The sequence below is a fragment of the Heptranchias perlo genome, chromosome 4, assembly GCF_035084215.1.
Source record: "Heptranchias perlo isolate sHepPer1 chromosome 4, sHepPer1.hap1, whole genome shotgun sequence".
Taxonomy (NCBI): domain Eukaryota; kingdom Metazoa; phylum Chordata; class Chondrichthyes; order Hexanchiformes; family Hexanchidae; genus Heptranchias; species Heptranchias perlo.
The window spans coordinates 57,251,410-57,265,572 of record NC_090328.1 but is presented as its reverse complement, the minus strand read 5'-3'; the positions used below and the strand labels follow the sequence as shown (position 1 = coordinate 57,265,572).

Here is a 14,163-nt window from a genome sequence, read left to right as displayed (position 1 = left end):
AGAGCCAACATGGATTTGTAATGGGTACGTCATATCTAACAAAACCTAATTGAATTTTTTGAGGAAGTAACTAAAGTACTGGACAGGGGAATGTCTATGAAGGCATTTGATAAAGTTCCATTTAAGAGACTGTTAGCTAAAATTAAAGCTCATGGAATTGAAGGCAAATTATTGACCTGATTAGGAGATTGGTTAGGTGGTGGAAGACAGAGAGTAGGGATAATGGTTATGTACTGGACTTGGAAGGAAGTGACTAGTGGTGTCCCACAAGGATCTGTGCTGGGGCCTCAATTATTCACTATATTTATTAATGACCGAGATAATGCAATAGAGAGTCATATATCCAAGTTTATCGAGGACACAAAAATTGGTGGCATAGTAAGTAGTGTAAACAGGAGCATAAAATTACAGAGACATTGATACATTAAACGAGTGGGTAAAACTGTGGCGGATGGATTTCAACGCAGGCAAGTGTGAAGTCATCCATTTTGGACCAAAAAAGGATAGATCCAAGTAATTTTTAAATGATGAAAAGCTAGGAGTAGCGGAGGTCCAAAGAGATTTAGGGATCCATGTATACAGATCACTAAAAATGTAGTAGTCAGGTACAAAAAATAATCAAAAAGGCTAATGGAATGTTACCCTTTCTAACTTGAGGGCTAGACTATAAAGGGAAGGAAGTTTTGCTATAGCTATACGAAGCCTGGTTAGACCACATCTGGAGTACTGTGTATAGTCCTGGGCACCGCACCTTAGAAAGGATATACTGGCCTTGGAAGGAGTGCAGCGCAGTCACTAGAATGTTACCAGGACTCCAACGGTTAAATTATGAGGAGAGATTCCATAAACTAGGCTTATATTCCCTGGAATATAGAAGGCTAAGGGTTATTTGATTGAGGTTTTTAGGATCTTGAAAGAATTGATAGGGTAGATAAAGAGAAACTTTTTCTGCTGGTGGGGAAGTCTCGGTCAAGGGGACATAACCTCAAAATCAGAGCCAGGCCATTCAGGAGAGAAGTTAGGAAACAATTCTTCACACAAAAGGGTGGTAGAAGTGTGGAATTCAATTCCACATAAAGCAGTAGATGCTAGCTCAATTAATAAGTTAAAATCTAAGATCGATAGATTTTTGCTAACCAAGAGTATTGAGCGGTATGGAGCCAAGGCGGGTGGATGGAGTTAGAATATAGATCAGCTATGGTCTCATTTAATAGCGGAACAGGCTCGAGGGGCTGCATGGCCGACTCCTGTTCCTATGTTCTTATGAGTGTTCTTTGTATACACTATGAGCCACTTGAAAGTGCAATAAAATATATTTTCTTTAGAGTGAGACACCATAGGGGAGGCAGTGTGAATCCTGAGTGTATTGTTTGATCCCCAGCTGAGCTTCTTACCCCACATCTGATCTATTACCCAAACCATTTTCTTTCACCTTCCTTGACCCTCTCTCTCGAGGCCAGACTTCTTCATCATTCTCCTTTCCATCCTCCACTCTCTACAGATTACAACTCATTTGTAATGCTATGTCCTACATCCTCACTTACACAAAGTCCTGCCCTTTCATCACCCATCCTTACCAAGCTCCATTGGCTATCTTTGTCCCAGAAAATTGATTTTAAGATATTCATCCTCATCTTTAAATCCTTTCATGGTCTTTCTCCACTCTCCTCAGTGATCTCCTCCAATCATGTCACCGTGCACATCCTCTCATCCTCTGACACAATGTTACTCCTCATTCCCTCTGCTCCATCATTGGTGGGCACTCGTTTTCAGTCACTATACATCTGCCCTCTGGAACTTCCTCCCTAAATATCTATGCCATGCTCCCTCCAGCCCTGTTTTCAGAAGCTTCCTAAAATCCTTTTCATGGGCTTTGTTTTCACCCTCATTCCCCAACCTCACTGTTCCCTCTCTCTTTCCTGCTTGGTGTCCATTTTTGTCCTCCACCCTTTAAAGTACTCTGAGATGTCTTTCTGTGGGTGAGGAGTGCTGTAAAAACGTAAGTTGTTGTTGATTCTATTTAATTTCACAGGTATGTTGTAATTACACAGAATCCATTGCAGCATTAATGTCAAATCAGATAAATTAAACATGCACTCTTGCATGTCTAATAACATCTTGCACATAACGTATTCTATAAAATAAATGCACCACCTTATCTTGTTGATATTTCTCAGATTCTTTCCTTAAAACTTTTCAAATAAAACTATTGAACAATCCAAAAACAAATTCTGTAGAAAAAACATCATTAAGATAACAACAGTAACAAACTACCCATTATAAGAGACCAGCAACGTTTACTGTTAGGCACAGAAAGTTTGGATTGCTAAAATCATTCACGATCTGGAATTAAAACATAATTCTCTCATGTTTAAACATTGAAAAAGCTGATGCACAATAACTGCTTACCTTTCACAAGCTCGGACAGTCCATGCTGCAATTATCCACAATGAGATGCTGAAAACCAACAGTACTGTTCCTGGACATATTGTCATTAAAGTCTTCATTACGAAACGGGTATTGAAGTTTATTTTATTCAGTGCTCCAATACTTCTTGACGAAGCATCCGTAAAAAGTTTGCTATGCAACAGCATTACTCTGGCAATAAGGTAAAGTCTAAGAAACATTGGTATTGATAAGATTATATCCACATCTGCTATTGCTATAGATGTTGTATACGAAAAGGCAAGGCGTGCTGTCCAAGTGAAAGTATAGTTTCCAGGTATTGGGTGAATAGCACATACCAGTATTTCCAAACAGATGAAAAAAATCCGCTCATAAGTCATGGCTATTCTCCAGTCATCTGCGCCATTGTCTACCATGAATAACTGCAAGGAAATGGTATAGTTTTATTACGCTGGCCAATTTTCACAAAGAGGATCAGCATTCACTTCAAGTGCAGAAATCGCCATATTACTCACTAAAATCATCTTCAAACAGCAGTATAGACAATATAGTACCTTGGTGAGACTCAGATATTTTAAAAGCATTAGTTAGTTCTTCAGTTGGTGTGGCAGAAAAAACTTCAATGACTTCAATGGAAATGAAAATCGGGAGAGATGTATAATTGGTGGCTGAATCGATATCGTTCGTTTTATACTATGGCCCAAAGTCAAAATTACATCCATTGGGTTTTCATTTTTAAAAAGATTCATACATGAAACAAAAAGCAGTCAATATAAATACGGCATCAGTAAGTCTCAAATACAATCAGACCAAATTATTGTTATAGAAGAATCAACAGGCACACATTTAATTAACCCAAACTTAACTATAGAACTCTTGAATATATCACTTTTTAAAGTTAAGATTTTCCTCAATTCTTTTATATGGATGTCTGCAAATTTGCAGTTTAAGGGCAAGTCTGTATTAAAGGCTGTTTTTTTTAAGTATATAACTTTGGAGTTCATCTCCCCTCTTTCTTTCCATTGATAATGGTAAAATGTTTATCTATCAGAGTTTCAATTATTCTGATATTGCAAATATAAAATAACATTTCCCAAACTATTTTTACAGGCACACATTTTTGTACTTTTGTTAAGTGCATATTTCAACAATTGGCAAAAAACAAACTTAAATTTCGAGGGAAAGCGTATTCTTCTGAATTGTCCCCTGATCCTTAATGTTACGCTGATGGAGTGCTATCTAAAATGTCTGCACCCAGACTGCCTTAGCAAGCAGTTTTAAGGATTAATGGAGGATAACAAGGCAACCAGGATAGTGAGAAATGCACAGAAAAAGGTCTTATTGTCCTCGTTCCCATAATTTACTCTTTAAAGCTGCTGGTGAAGGGCTTTGGCAGCACTCTATCAATGTGACACCATGCATGTTACTTCTCTGGATCACGACTGGGAATGGTGGATTCTGGGTAGTTCCAGCTCAAAAATTCACTGAACTGGAATGCATGATGAGGCTTCGGGCGGGAGTGCTACACAAAAGCCCAAAAATCCATGGCTGCTCCATCGTATTCCCTTCGTACCTTGGGCGGGAGTACACTGGAAACAGATAGAAAATGGGTCAGGATCCGGTTACACTCGGCACAGATCTAGGAGCCTTCATCCACCCCTTACAAGGCCACTGTTGTAAAGGTTGGGCAGGGTCAGAGCACCGACTCCCTGTATCAGGAGTCACCCTGTCTGGGCCTTCAGAGTGACCCAGTGTATGGTCAGGTTAGATACACTTGGTCAAACCAGGCAAACTTCCCAGCCCACTGGTGCATGTGGGGACCATCTGGAGGTCCAAACCAGGATTGAGGCCTGGACCCCTGAAGATTTACCCCTTAAATTTTTATTTAAAGTAGCTCCTCTTGCAAGGAAGCCACGGTGACACCTGCATGTTTCTTCCAGGAGAGAACCCAATGCCCCACTACCCCCATCTCATCCCCCCATCCCTCAGTCTGTTTTGCGAGGTGGTTGCCATTAATGCGGCCCTAGCCTGCCGAAGGCAATTAAATCACATGACTTCCCCTTGACCCCACATGGATAGATGCATCTTGGCACTAATGCCGCATGGGCCTCTCCACACTGCCCTCCCCCCCATGAATTTTTAGGGTCAAAATACCTACTCCCATTATGTCTCCAACTAGCATTTAAAGAATGAAACAATAGCAATGGCAATAAAGGCTACTCTTTGGTTGTATTTTCTAATTCTTTTACTACTGCTTGATGTCCATTTCTCTTCTGTGAAGCATATTGGGATGTTTCATATGTAAACGGTCCTATATAAATGTAAGTTGCTGTTATGATGTTTTAGAAATTGTATTCTGTCAAATTGTGAGCATTATAAAGCAGAATAAGACCAGTGACAAGCATTTATCCGCAATTTTTTTACAAATAAAAAATCTTGCTACCTTTTACAATTTTAATACAAACACTGATTTCGATATTAGTATAGAAGAAAACAGCAGAATGCATGAGTATAAGTTAAATTGGAAAAGCCCGCTATTGCAGTGATCATAGAATGAATCAGACAGAAGGGGGACATTCGGCCCATCGTGCCTGTGCCGGCTCTTTGGTACAGCTATCCAATTAGTCTCACTCTCCTGCTTTTTCTCCATAGTACTGTAATTTTTTTCCCTTCGAGTACTTATCCAATTCTCTTTTGAAAGTTACTATTGAATCTGCTTCCACCACCCTTTCAAGCGGCGCATTCCAGATCATTACAACTTGCTGTGTAAAAATTATTTTCCTCTAGTGCTTTTGCCAATCACCATAAATCTGTGTCTTCTCATACCGACCCTCTGTCACTGGAAACAGTTTCTCCTTATTTACTCTATCAAAACCATTCATGATTTTGAACACCTCTTATCAAATCTCCTCTTAACATTCTCTGCTCTAAGGGGAACAACTCCAGCTTCTCCAGTCTCTCCACATAACTGAAGTCCCTTATCCCTGATACCATTCTAGTAAATCTCTTCTGCATCCTCTCTAAGGCCTTGACATCCTTCCTAAAGTGTGGTGCCCAGAATTGAACACAATGCTCCAGCTGAGGCCAAACCAGTGTTTTGTAAAGGTTTAGGGGAACTTCCTTGCTTTTATACTCTATGACTATCAATAAAGCCAAGGATCCCATATGCTTTTTTAACAGCCTTCTCAACTTGCCACCTTCAAAGATTTGTGTACATACACCCCAGGTCTTTCTGTTCCTGCACGCCCTTTAAAATTATACCACTTGGTTTATATTGCCTCTCCTCATTCTTCCTATCAAAATGTATCACTTCACATTTCTCTGCATTAAATTTCACCTGCCATATCTCTGCCCATTTCACCAGTCTGTCGCCGTCCTCCTGAAGTCTGTTACTATCCTCCTGATTGTGTACGACATTTCCGAGTTTTGTGTCTGCAAACTTTGAAATTATACCCTGTATACCCAAGTCCAGGTCATTAATATATACCAAAAAGTGGTTTGAATACCGACCCCTGTGGAACACCACTGTAAACTTCTCTCCAGTCTGAAATACAACCATTCACCACTACTCTCTGCTTTCTGTCAATTTCCTATCGACGCTGCCACTGTCCCTTTAATCCCATGAGCTTTAATTTTACTAACAAGTCTATTGTGTGGTACTTTATTAAATGTCTCTTTAAAGTCCATATGCACAACATCAACCGCACTACCCTCATCAACCTTCTCCGTTACTCCATCAAAGAACTCAATCAAGTTAGTCAAACACGATTTTTCTTCAACAAATCCGTGCTGACTTTCATTTACTAGCCCATAATTTTCCAAGTGCCAATTAATTTTGTCCCCGATTATAGTCTCTAAAAGTTTCCCCACTGCTGACGTAATGCTGACAGGCCTGTAACTGCTCGGTTTATTCCTCTCCCCTCTTTTGAACAGGGGTGTAACATTTGCAATCCTCCAGTCCTCTGGCACCACCCCCATATCTGAAGAGGATTGGAAGATTGTGGCCAGAGCCTCCTCAATTTCCACCCTTACTTCCCTCAGTAACCTAGGATGCATCCCATCTGGACCTGGTGACTTTTCTACTTTGAGTAGTGCCACTCTTAAGTACGTCCTCTTTATCTATTTTTATCCAACGCAATATTGCTATTACCTCCTCCTTTTCCTTTGATTTTGGCAGGATCATCTTCTCTAGTGAAGACATATGCAAAGTACTCATTTAGTACCTCAGCCATGCCCTCTCCCTCCACAGGAAGATCTCCTTTTTGGTCCATGATCGGCCCCACCATTCCTTTGACTACCCTTTTACTATTTATAGGTTGATAAAAGACTTTTGGGTTCCCTTTTATGTTAGCCGCTAATCTAGTCTCATATTCTCTTTGCCCATCTTATTTCCTTTTTCAGTTCTCCTCTATACTTTCTATATTCAGCCTGGTTCTCTACTGTATTATGAACCTTACAATTGTCATAAGCCTCCTTTTTCTGTTTTAATCTCTATATCTTTAGTCATCCAGGAAGCCCTAGCTTTGGATGCCCTTCCTTTCCCCCTCATGGAAATGTGTTTACTCTGTACCCCCAAACCAACTCCTCCTTGAAGGCCTCCCATTGTTTAATTACTGTTTTGCTTACCGATTTTTGATTCCAATCCACCTGAGTCAGGTCCCTTTTCAACTCATTGAAATTAGCCCTCCTCCAGTTGAGTATTTTTACTCTTGATTGTTCCTTGTCCTTTTCCATAACTATTCTAGACTTGATGATATTATGATCGCTGTTCCCCAAATGCTCCCCCACTGAAACATGCTCCACTTGCCCTACTTCATTTCTAGAACTAGATCCAGCACTGTTTCCTTCCTCATTGGGCTGGAAACACACAGATCAAGAAAGTTCTCTGTACACGTCAGGAATTCCTCCCCCTCTTTGCCCTTCACACTGTTACTGTCCCAGTCTATATTGGGATAAATGAAGTCCCCCATTATCACTACTCTATAGTTCTTGCATCTCTCTGTAATTTACCTGCAAATTTGCTCCTTTTTCTCCTTCCCAGTATTTGGTGGCCTATAGCGTAATAAGCTCCTCTATTGTTCCTTAATTCTAACCAAATAGATTCTGTCTTTGACCCCTCATCTACAATACCTTGTATCCAGGAATATTTTAGTTCCCAATCCTCCCCTTCTTTGAGCCAGGTCTGTTATTGCCACTATATCATAGTCCCATGTGGCGACTTGTGGATATGAGGAGAGATTTTCCACTATGACGGCACACATGGAAGTGCACCGGCATTTCCCTCTCCTTGTTTAAAAAATGACGAATCTCTTTAGTACAGCTGATAACTTTTCCTTCTGGTTTTCCTCCCGTATTTAATCTTAGGATGCGGAAAATGGTGGCAGAGCCATATTTATTTCCTATCCTTACTGTCTGTACAACTGGTGGTTTACTAGGCCACTTCGGAAAACATTAAGAGGGAGAATCTCTGCGCTTTTTCACCTGTATTTTCGCTGTAACTTTGTCGGCACGAAACCCCAGAAAAAGGGTGTAAAAGCCGTTACGGTGGATGAGAGGGAGAACAGTTGTGGAAATTCATCCCCTCAGAGACAACCACATAGTGTGGGACAGACCAGGTAGGGTGGCAGGTGGAGGAGATTAGTGAACCAGCTGGGGTTTTTAACCACAACCTGGCAACTGATAATTTCTGGGTTGCTAGTTCAGAACCATAGCTACAACACTACTGTACCTGCTGCATGGTAACTCCTTTCTTGTTAACATAATTGTGAAATATGCACCACAATACCATCATTTCCAAAACTTTTTTTGGGCTTTAGACCTATCCAGACTCATCCAGACAATGGGATATTTGCTACACCTGGCCTATTGTATGCTCTATCTGTGTCCTCATGGAGTAGTGTGTCGATCATATTTTCCTTCTACTGCAGTTCTTGAGTTCTACACTGCTGAAGAAAGTATCCCTAGCCACCAAAGATTCAACTACATAGGAACATAGGAACAGGAGTAGGCCATTCAGCCCCTCATGCCTGCTCCGCCGTTTGATAAGATCATGGCTGATCTGTGATCTAACTCCATATACCTGCCTTTGGCCCATATCCCTTAATACCTTTGGTTGGCAAAAAGCTATCTGTCTCAGATTTAAAATTAGCAATTGAGCTAGTATCAATTGCCATTTGCGGAAGAGAGTTCCAAACTTCTACCACCCTGTGTGTAGAAATGTTTTCTAATCTCATTCCTGAAAGGTCTGGCTCTAATTTTTAGACTGTGCTCTCTACTCCTAGAATCCCCAACCAGCGGAAATAGTTTCTCTATCCACCCCATCTGTTCCCCTTGAGCGGAAATGCTTTGAAATAATGGTGGGACTGTAAAATGCTGTAGAATAAATGCATCATGAGAGATTTTCAGGGTACCTGGCATCCACTTGCATGAAGTACTTCTGATGGTTACATACAAACTGGAACTTAATGGAATGCAAGCCCTTCCTGTTCATGAATGCCATAGCATTGGTGAGAAGAGCCAATGTAGTTATACCTATGAGGTCCTGCACTCCTGGGAAGCCAGCCACTCTTTAAAAAAAAGTGAAGGGCCTTCTCTTGCAGCTGGTAGATGTCCAGATATCCTCAGGAAAAGTGACCCTGGTCTTTGACCCTGGAAAACAATTCATCAGTGACCTGGGGCTCAATTTTGAAATGGTGGCGGGTTGGCAGCAGGTGAGGGGGGGTGAAGGTGCGTGTGGCAAACCTGAATAAAAAAAACTTACCATTTCCAACGCAATCGCAATGAAATTGATGGTGATTAAAGTTCTTTCCGGTTTTCGCGCCTGGCAGCCAGCCTGATTGACAGGCTGGCTGCCGACAGCAACTGCAATGCCGAGGGGGGAGAGAAAGAGAGAGAGCGAGACGTCATCCGGCACTGGAACGGAAAATCGGGGGCGGGGGGAGAGTGGAAGATCGGGTGGACATGGGGGAGAGGAGAAGATCAAGGGGACATCGGGGGGGGGGGGGGGGAAGAGGGGGATATTGGGGGGACGAGGGGGAGATCGGAGAGGGAGATATCGGAAATCAGAGCAGGGTGGAAAGGTAGTATGATTTTGTGTTTTAACTTTGTGCAATGGTTTGTTATTTAATTTATTTTGTTTCTTTTTGCCTGATCTGGTTTCAGCAGGCGTGAATCAGAAGCTGTGGGAAAGCTGCCCAGGGAAGTTAAAAATTGTTCTAACTACCTAACATGTCACAAGTAAAGTGCCTTAAGTACCTACAGCTGGCTCGTTAACTATCACCCCGCCGGTTTTAATTGCCGGCGGGACTTCCGGATTCGGGACGCCCACACGCACACAGGTGCGTCTGTGGGAAACTCGGAAGTCGGTGGGTTTGAGCAGGAATTTGGAGCCGGCTTCCGAATCCGCTCTGCATTTCTACAATTTTCGCCGCCCCCCGTCCCCAACGCATCCGCAATTTACGTTTAAAATTGAGCCCCTGATGTTTGCAGTGGTGAACTGCAGACTGGCTGATCTGACATGTGTCTTCCGAGTTAGTTGCATGTAAGTTCAGGATAATTGTGACTTTCACCACCATGGACAGTGGAGGAGGTTTGAAGGTCTGGCTACAGTAACAGCATGATTCCATGACAGCCTCCCTGGTGAAGCATGCACGACAATGAGACAGCTCCTTGCACATGTCCAATTAACAGTGGTGTTGCCTGTACACCAACCCTGCTTGGAAAAGAGCCAGTACATTAAGTCCTCCTCCAATGTGGGTGCACCTGCCCCTGCTCATACCTGTAGAACTCCTCCTCATCCTTCAGCCCCTTGAGAGCATGAGGAATTCCCAAAAGGAATGCCCATCAGATGCAATGGGAGCTGTTTCTAGACAAAGGCTAAATCCCCAGAACAGTAGGTGCAGATACAGAAAAATAATTCAAAACCAGGTTTAAACTCAGAACCAGCTGAAAAATCAATTGGAAGTACAGAAAGGCAGCAATAAATTACAAAACATGCCAAAGAATTGGTACTACTCCATTACTTCCACGGCTTTAAGGACTCGAGTAGGTGGACTGCGATGACATCGCCCTGCTAGAAAACTTAAAAGTGGGGGGCAGGGAAGTTCCATCTTAATTTTGCAATTTGAATGAGGCTTATGCCCTGCAGCAGCAGAAACGCACCCTGCACCTTTCTGGCGTTAAGACCGCCTCACCCCACGCCAGTTACCAGCACATAGCAGGTAAAATCAGCCCAGGTTGAGAAGGTAGGTAGATGAAGTTGAAAAAATATATTTATCCGAATGGTCTTTTCCCATTCTCAATCATTCTTGTGTTCAAAAAATAGTTTTCAAGTCCAGCAAAAATTTCCGTTTACAATTTCGTATAAAAGACTTAAATGTAAAAGTATTAAATTGTGGTAGTTTTGAATTATACGTGTTTTAATGGCTAAATGCAAAAATCTGAAATGCAAGTCTATTCCTTTCTTGCATAGGGAACCTTTTCAGAACTAGGTTTCAAGTTTTTTTTTAAAAATGACACGCAGGGAATCGCAAAGATCCGCATGTAGGTCCATCTCGGCGTAATTGCCAAGGTGAGCTCGCTGGGAACCTCTACTATTAACCTCAGCACGCTTTCCAGGGTCAATGAGGAGGTTCCCCAATTTACGTGCCAATGCCAGGTGCCTATGCCACTAGGGGCACATCTGGGCTGTCTGCCATAGTCTCAATGTTGGAAAATCCAGCACAGGTCGCGGAGGGGTGCTGGGAGCTCCCCCAGATAGAAGAAATAGCTGCCTCCTGGCACACATTGTTAATTTGTTTAATAAAAATTGCTTCGTAAAAAAATTCAGGCCTCGATCCCGACCTGGACCTCCAGATGGGCCCTACTTCTGTATCCAGATCCCAGCCTAGTTTCCGACCCTGGATTTAATTCACTGAAAACCGATATCACAAAGGAGCACTTTGTAAATTCTTTTAGATTGTTGATAGATGACTTACTGATAGTGGTAGTGCAACAGGTGTGCGCACTAAAGGAAAATGTTTCAACAGTCAATAATAATACATCATAAGATGATTAACTTGGAATAAAATCAAGTGCTAAAAGCATTTTAAAATGTTACATGACAACTAAACATTATTGAACTATTATGGTAAATGTTTCTGAAGTAGGAGATTGATTATTTATGTAATGTAATCCCATAAGTAAATTGTCCTAGCAATTAATTGGAGTTGTGATCTCAGCAACTAAATCCCCATGCTCATTAACTACTCACCATTCTCTAATTATAGTAAAGTTCCTGCTCCAAACTGTATCAATGTTATTAACATTCCCTTTCCCAATATTTTGTGAAGTGCAAGATGCGGAACTGATTTGATCTTTGACGTATTAGCCATCATCTTGGCACTGCTAATTATCAATGTTGCTATTTACTTAGCAGAATTAGTTAAACTCTTTCCTTCTTTTACTTCAGGGACTTAGAAAGTGTACCATATTATTCTACTTATAGTGGAAGCACATTTTGTTGTTTCATTTCAGGCAGGGGAAAGAAGTAAGTCATTTCCAGTGAGGGCAGTTTATGTATGGTGACATTGTATTGATTATGTAAGTGAGGACGTGTGATTAAAAATGGGTTTATTACATATATGCATGAAATCAAAAAATGTTTTATATTGCTCTGAACTGACCATGCTTTTGGTACAAAGGAAACCACCATTAACCATTGCAATCTCTGGTGTCCACAGGCATGCAATCTGCTAAGAAAGTTCAACTTATACTCAATTTATATTGACTGCTTGAAGTCCTCTCCCTTTCAAAAAAATACAAAATGGTGAATTTGACTCCCATTTGCCACCATAAAAAATCCAAATGGACAAGTTCTGAACTTGCATCTGGGTCAACAAGATCTACCTGAAGACTGATTTACCCATGGCTAATTCAGAATCACACAGTGTCCTGCCAAAATAAATTGGCAGGTGGACACTTGCTGAATCACCACTGTAGATAATAAATAATAATAATAATAATAACAGAATAAAAAAGCTAGCCATGATCTCACTGTTCCTGTCAGGAGATCAGCCTTCCACACAAATAGTTTCTTCTCTTATCTGCTCTGCTCTTTTTGCTAACAGTTAGCCAATTTCAAAATCCAAACAAAACATATAAAAAGTGAAATTCTGCAATTTTAAAGCTTTGTGCTTTATTTTAATTTTGGATTCAATTCACGGGTAATAGCAGCAGCATAGCTGCTAAGTAAAAGAAAACCTGCAGCATGGGGAATGGGCATTTACATGGATGATATATTTGTGCCTCTTCATTCATGCAAAATAAAACTGGGACTTTTTATAAAACAGGAGACAGCAAATTTGACTGTTGAACCTGAATGGCAAAGTCAGGTTTCAGATTAAATGATGTCTCATGCAGCAGATTTATGTTAGTGTTTATTATTAGAAAACCATTAAGAACAGCAGCAAATGCTTTAAAATAATATGCAAATTCACTAGTGTCTCTACATTTAAACTTCAAATATACTATTTAAAATTAAACTTGTTTCCTCCACATAATAATTTAAGAAATGGAAACTGTGCATAGGTGGGGCAGTACGTTAGACACTAACCTTTTATCTCTGGGATTTGGGCTCAAATCCAGCTCGGCCCTCTTAGTCTGCCGGCTGTAACCATCCCATGTGAAATTAATTTGGGCAATCTTAATCCAGTTCCTAGTGGGCATGGGCCTACAACACAAACACTATCCCTAATTTTACTACCTGGCAAATGCAGACAGGATCCTAAGGATGGTTGGTGAGGGAAATAGGAAAAATGTCACACTTGTGCCAGTGGGGGATACTTTTCTGAGGTTGGGACAGAGTAGTGGGGGCTTCACTCTGCATTTGGTTGTGTTATCCCTGACCTGGTGGTACTTGAGGCAGATGTTGGGTGCCTGAAATGGGAAAAGTACTATTCTGCCAATGTTAATATCCCATAAAAATTGAGAAAAATTGGTACTCATTAGTTATCATAAAAATGTTTGCCTTTTAGAAAATATTTAAACCACTGTGGTTTTACTACAAAGGCAGTCGAGTGGTTCTTTATCATTGTTATGAGGTATTGATTAATAAACATGATTTTCTTTTTCCAAAGTGTCCTTATGTTCTGCTGTACAATTATGCAAAAAAAATTAAACCTACAAATTATACTTTAAGAAATAAATTCAATATTGTTCTTTGTGTTTAACTGTCAAAGATCCATTTTTCGGTCAGTTGGGTGTCTGACACGTGGAAACCCACCATCATGTTTGAAGGCCTTCAATCAAGCCACTGAGAAATCCACATAGGTAGAGATTTGTTTGTCAGATATAGAATGCACACTCTCACCCTGTAGAGGCACATCCTACTTTCCTCAATCCAGAAAGAGACCTGTAAGTGTGCACAGTATCCAAGTTTAACCGAACAAAACTGCACAGTCTACCAGCAAAGAGCACTGGTAAGTTGACTGCTGCTTGTCAAACTAAGACCACTCTACCCGGTAGGATATTGGCTTGTAGGATTATCTGGAAGTGAAAGTTAATCATCAACAGTATCCTGGAGTATTGGGGAGCTGACAGGCTCAAGTATCGGATTACCAAGTCTGCCACTGAGTGCTCACTTGGTTCTGAAGGTTCTGATAGGGAAAATTCATCAATCCCTTGCTCCAAGCAAGGAACTACACTCAAAGGGAGTGCAAATGAGAGACAGGGCTATAATACTAATGCCAATTCGCCAAATTGCACAATTTCACCTTCCGC

General features: G+C 41.1%; 1 protein-coding gene across 1 annotated transcript in view; it reads right to left on the bottom strand.

The window, feature by feature from the left end:
- The window catches only part of LOC137320498 (small conductance calcium-activated potassium channel protein 2-like), a 147,114-nt gene that overhangs the window by 96,435 nt on the left and 36,516 nt on the right, over positions 1-14,163 (bottom strand). The window contains exon 3 of the mRNA XM_067982189.1: positions 2,410-2,828. Within this exon, the coding sequence (XP_067838290.1) occupies positions 2,410-2,828 (419 nt within the window). The remainder of the gene's footprint in view (positions 1-2,409; positions 2,829-14,163) is intronic.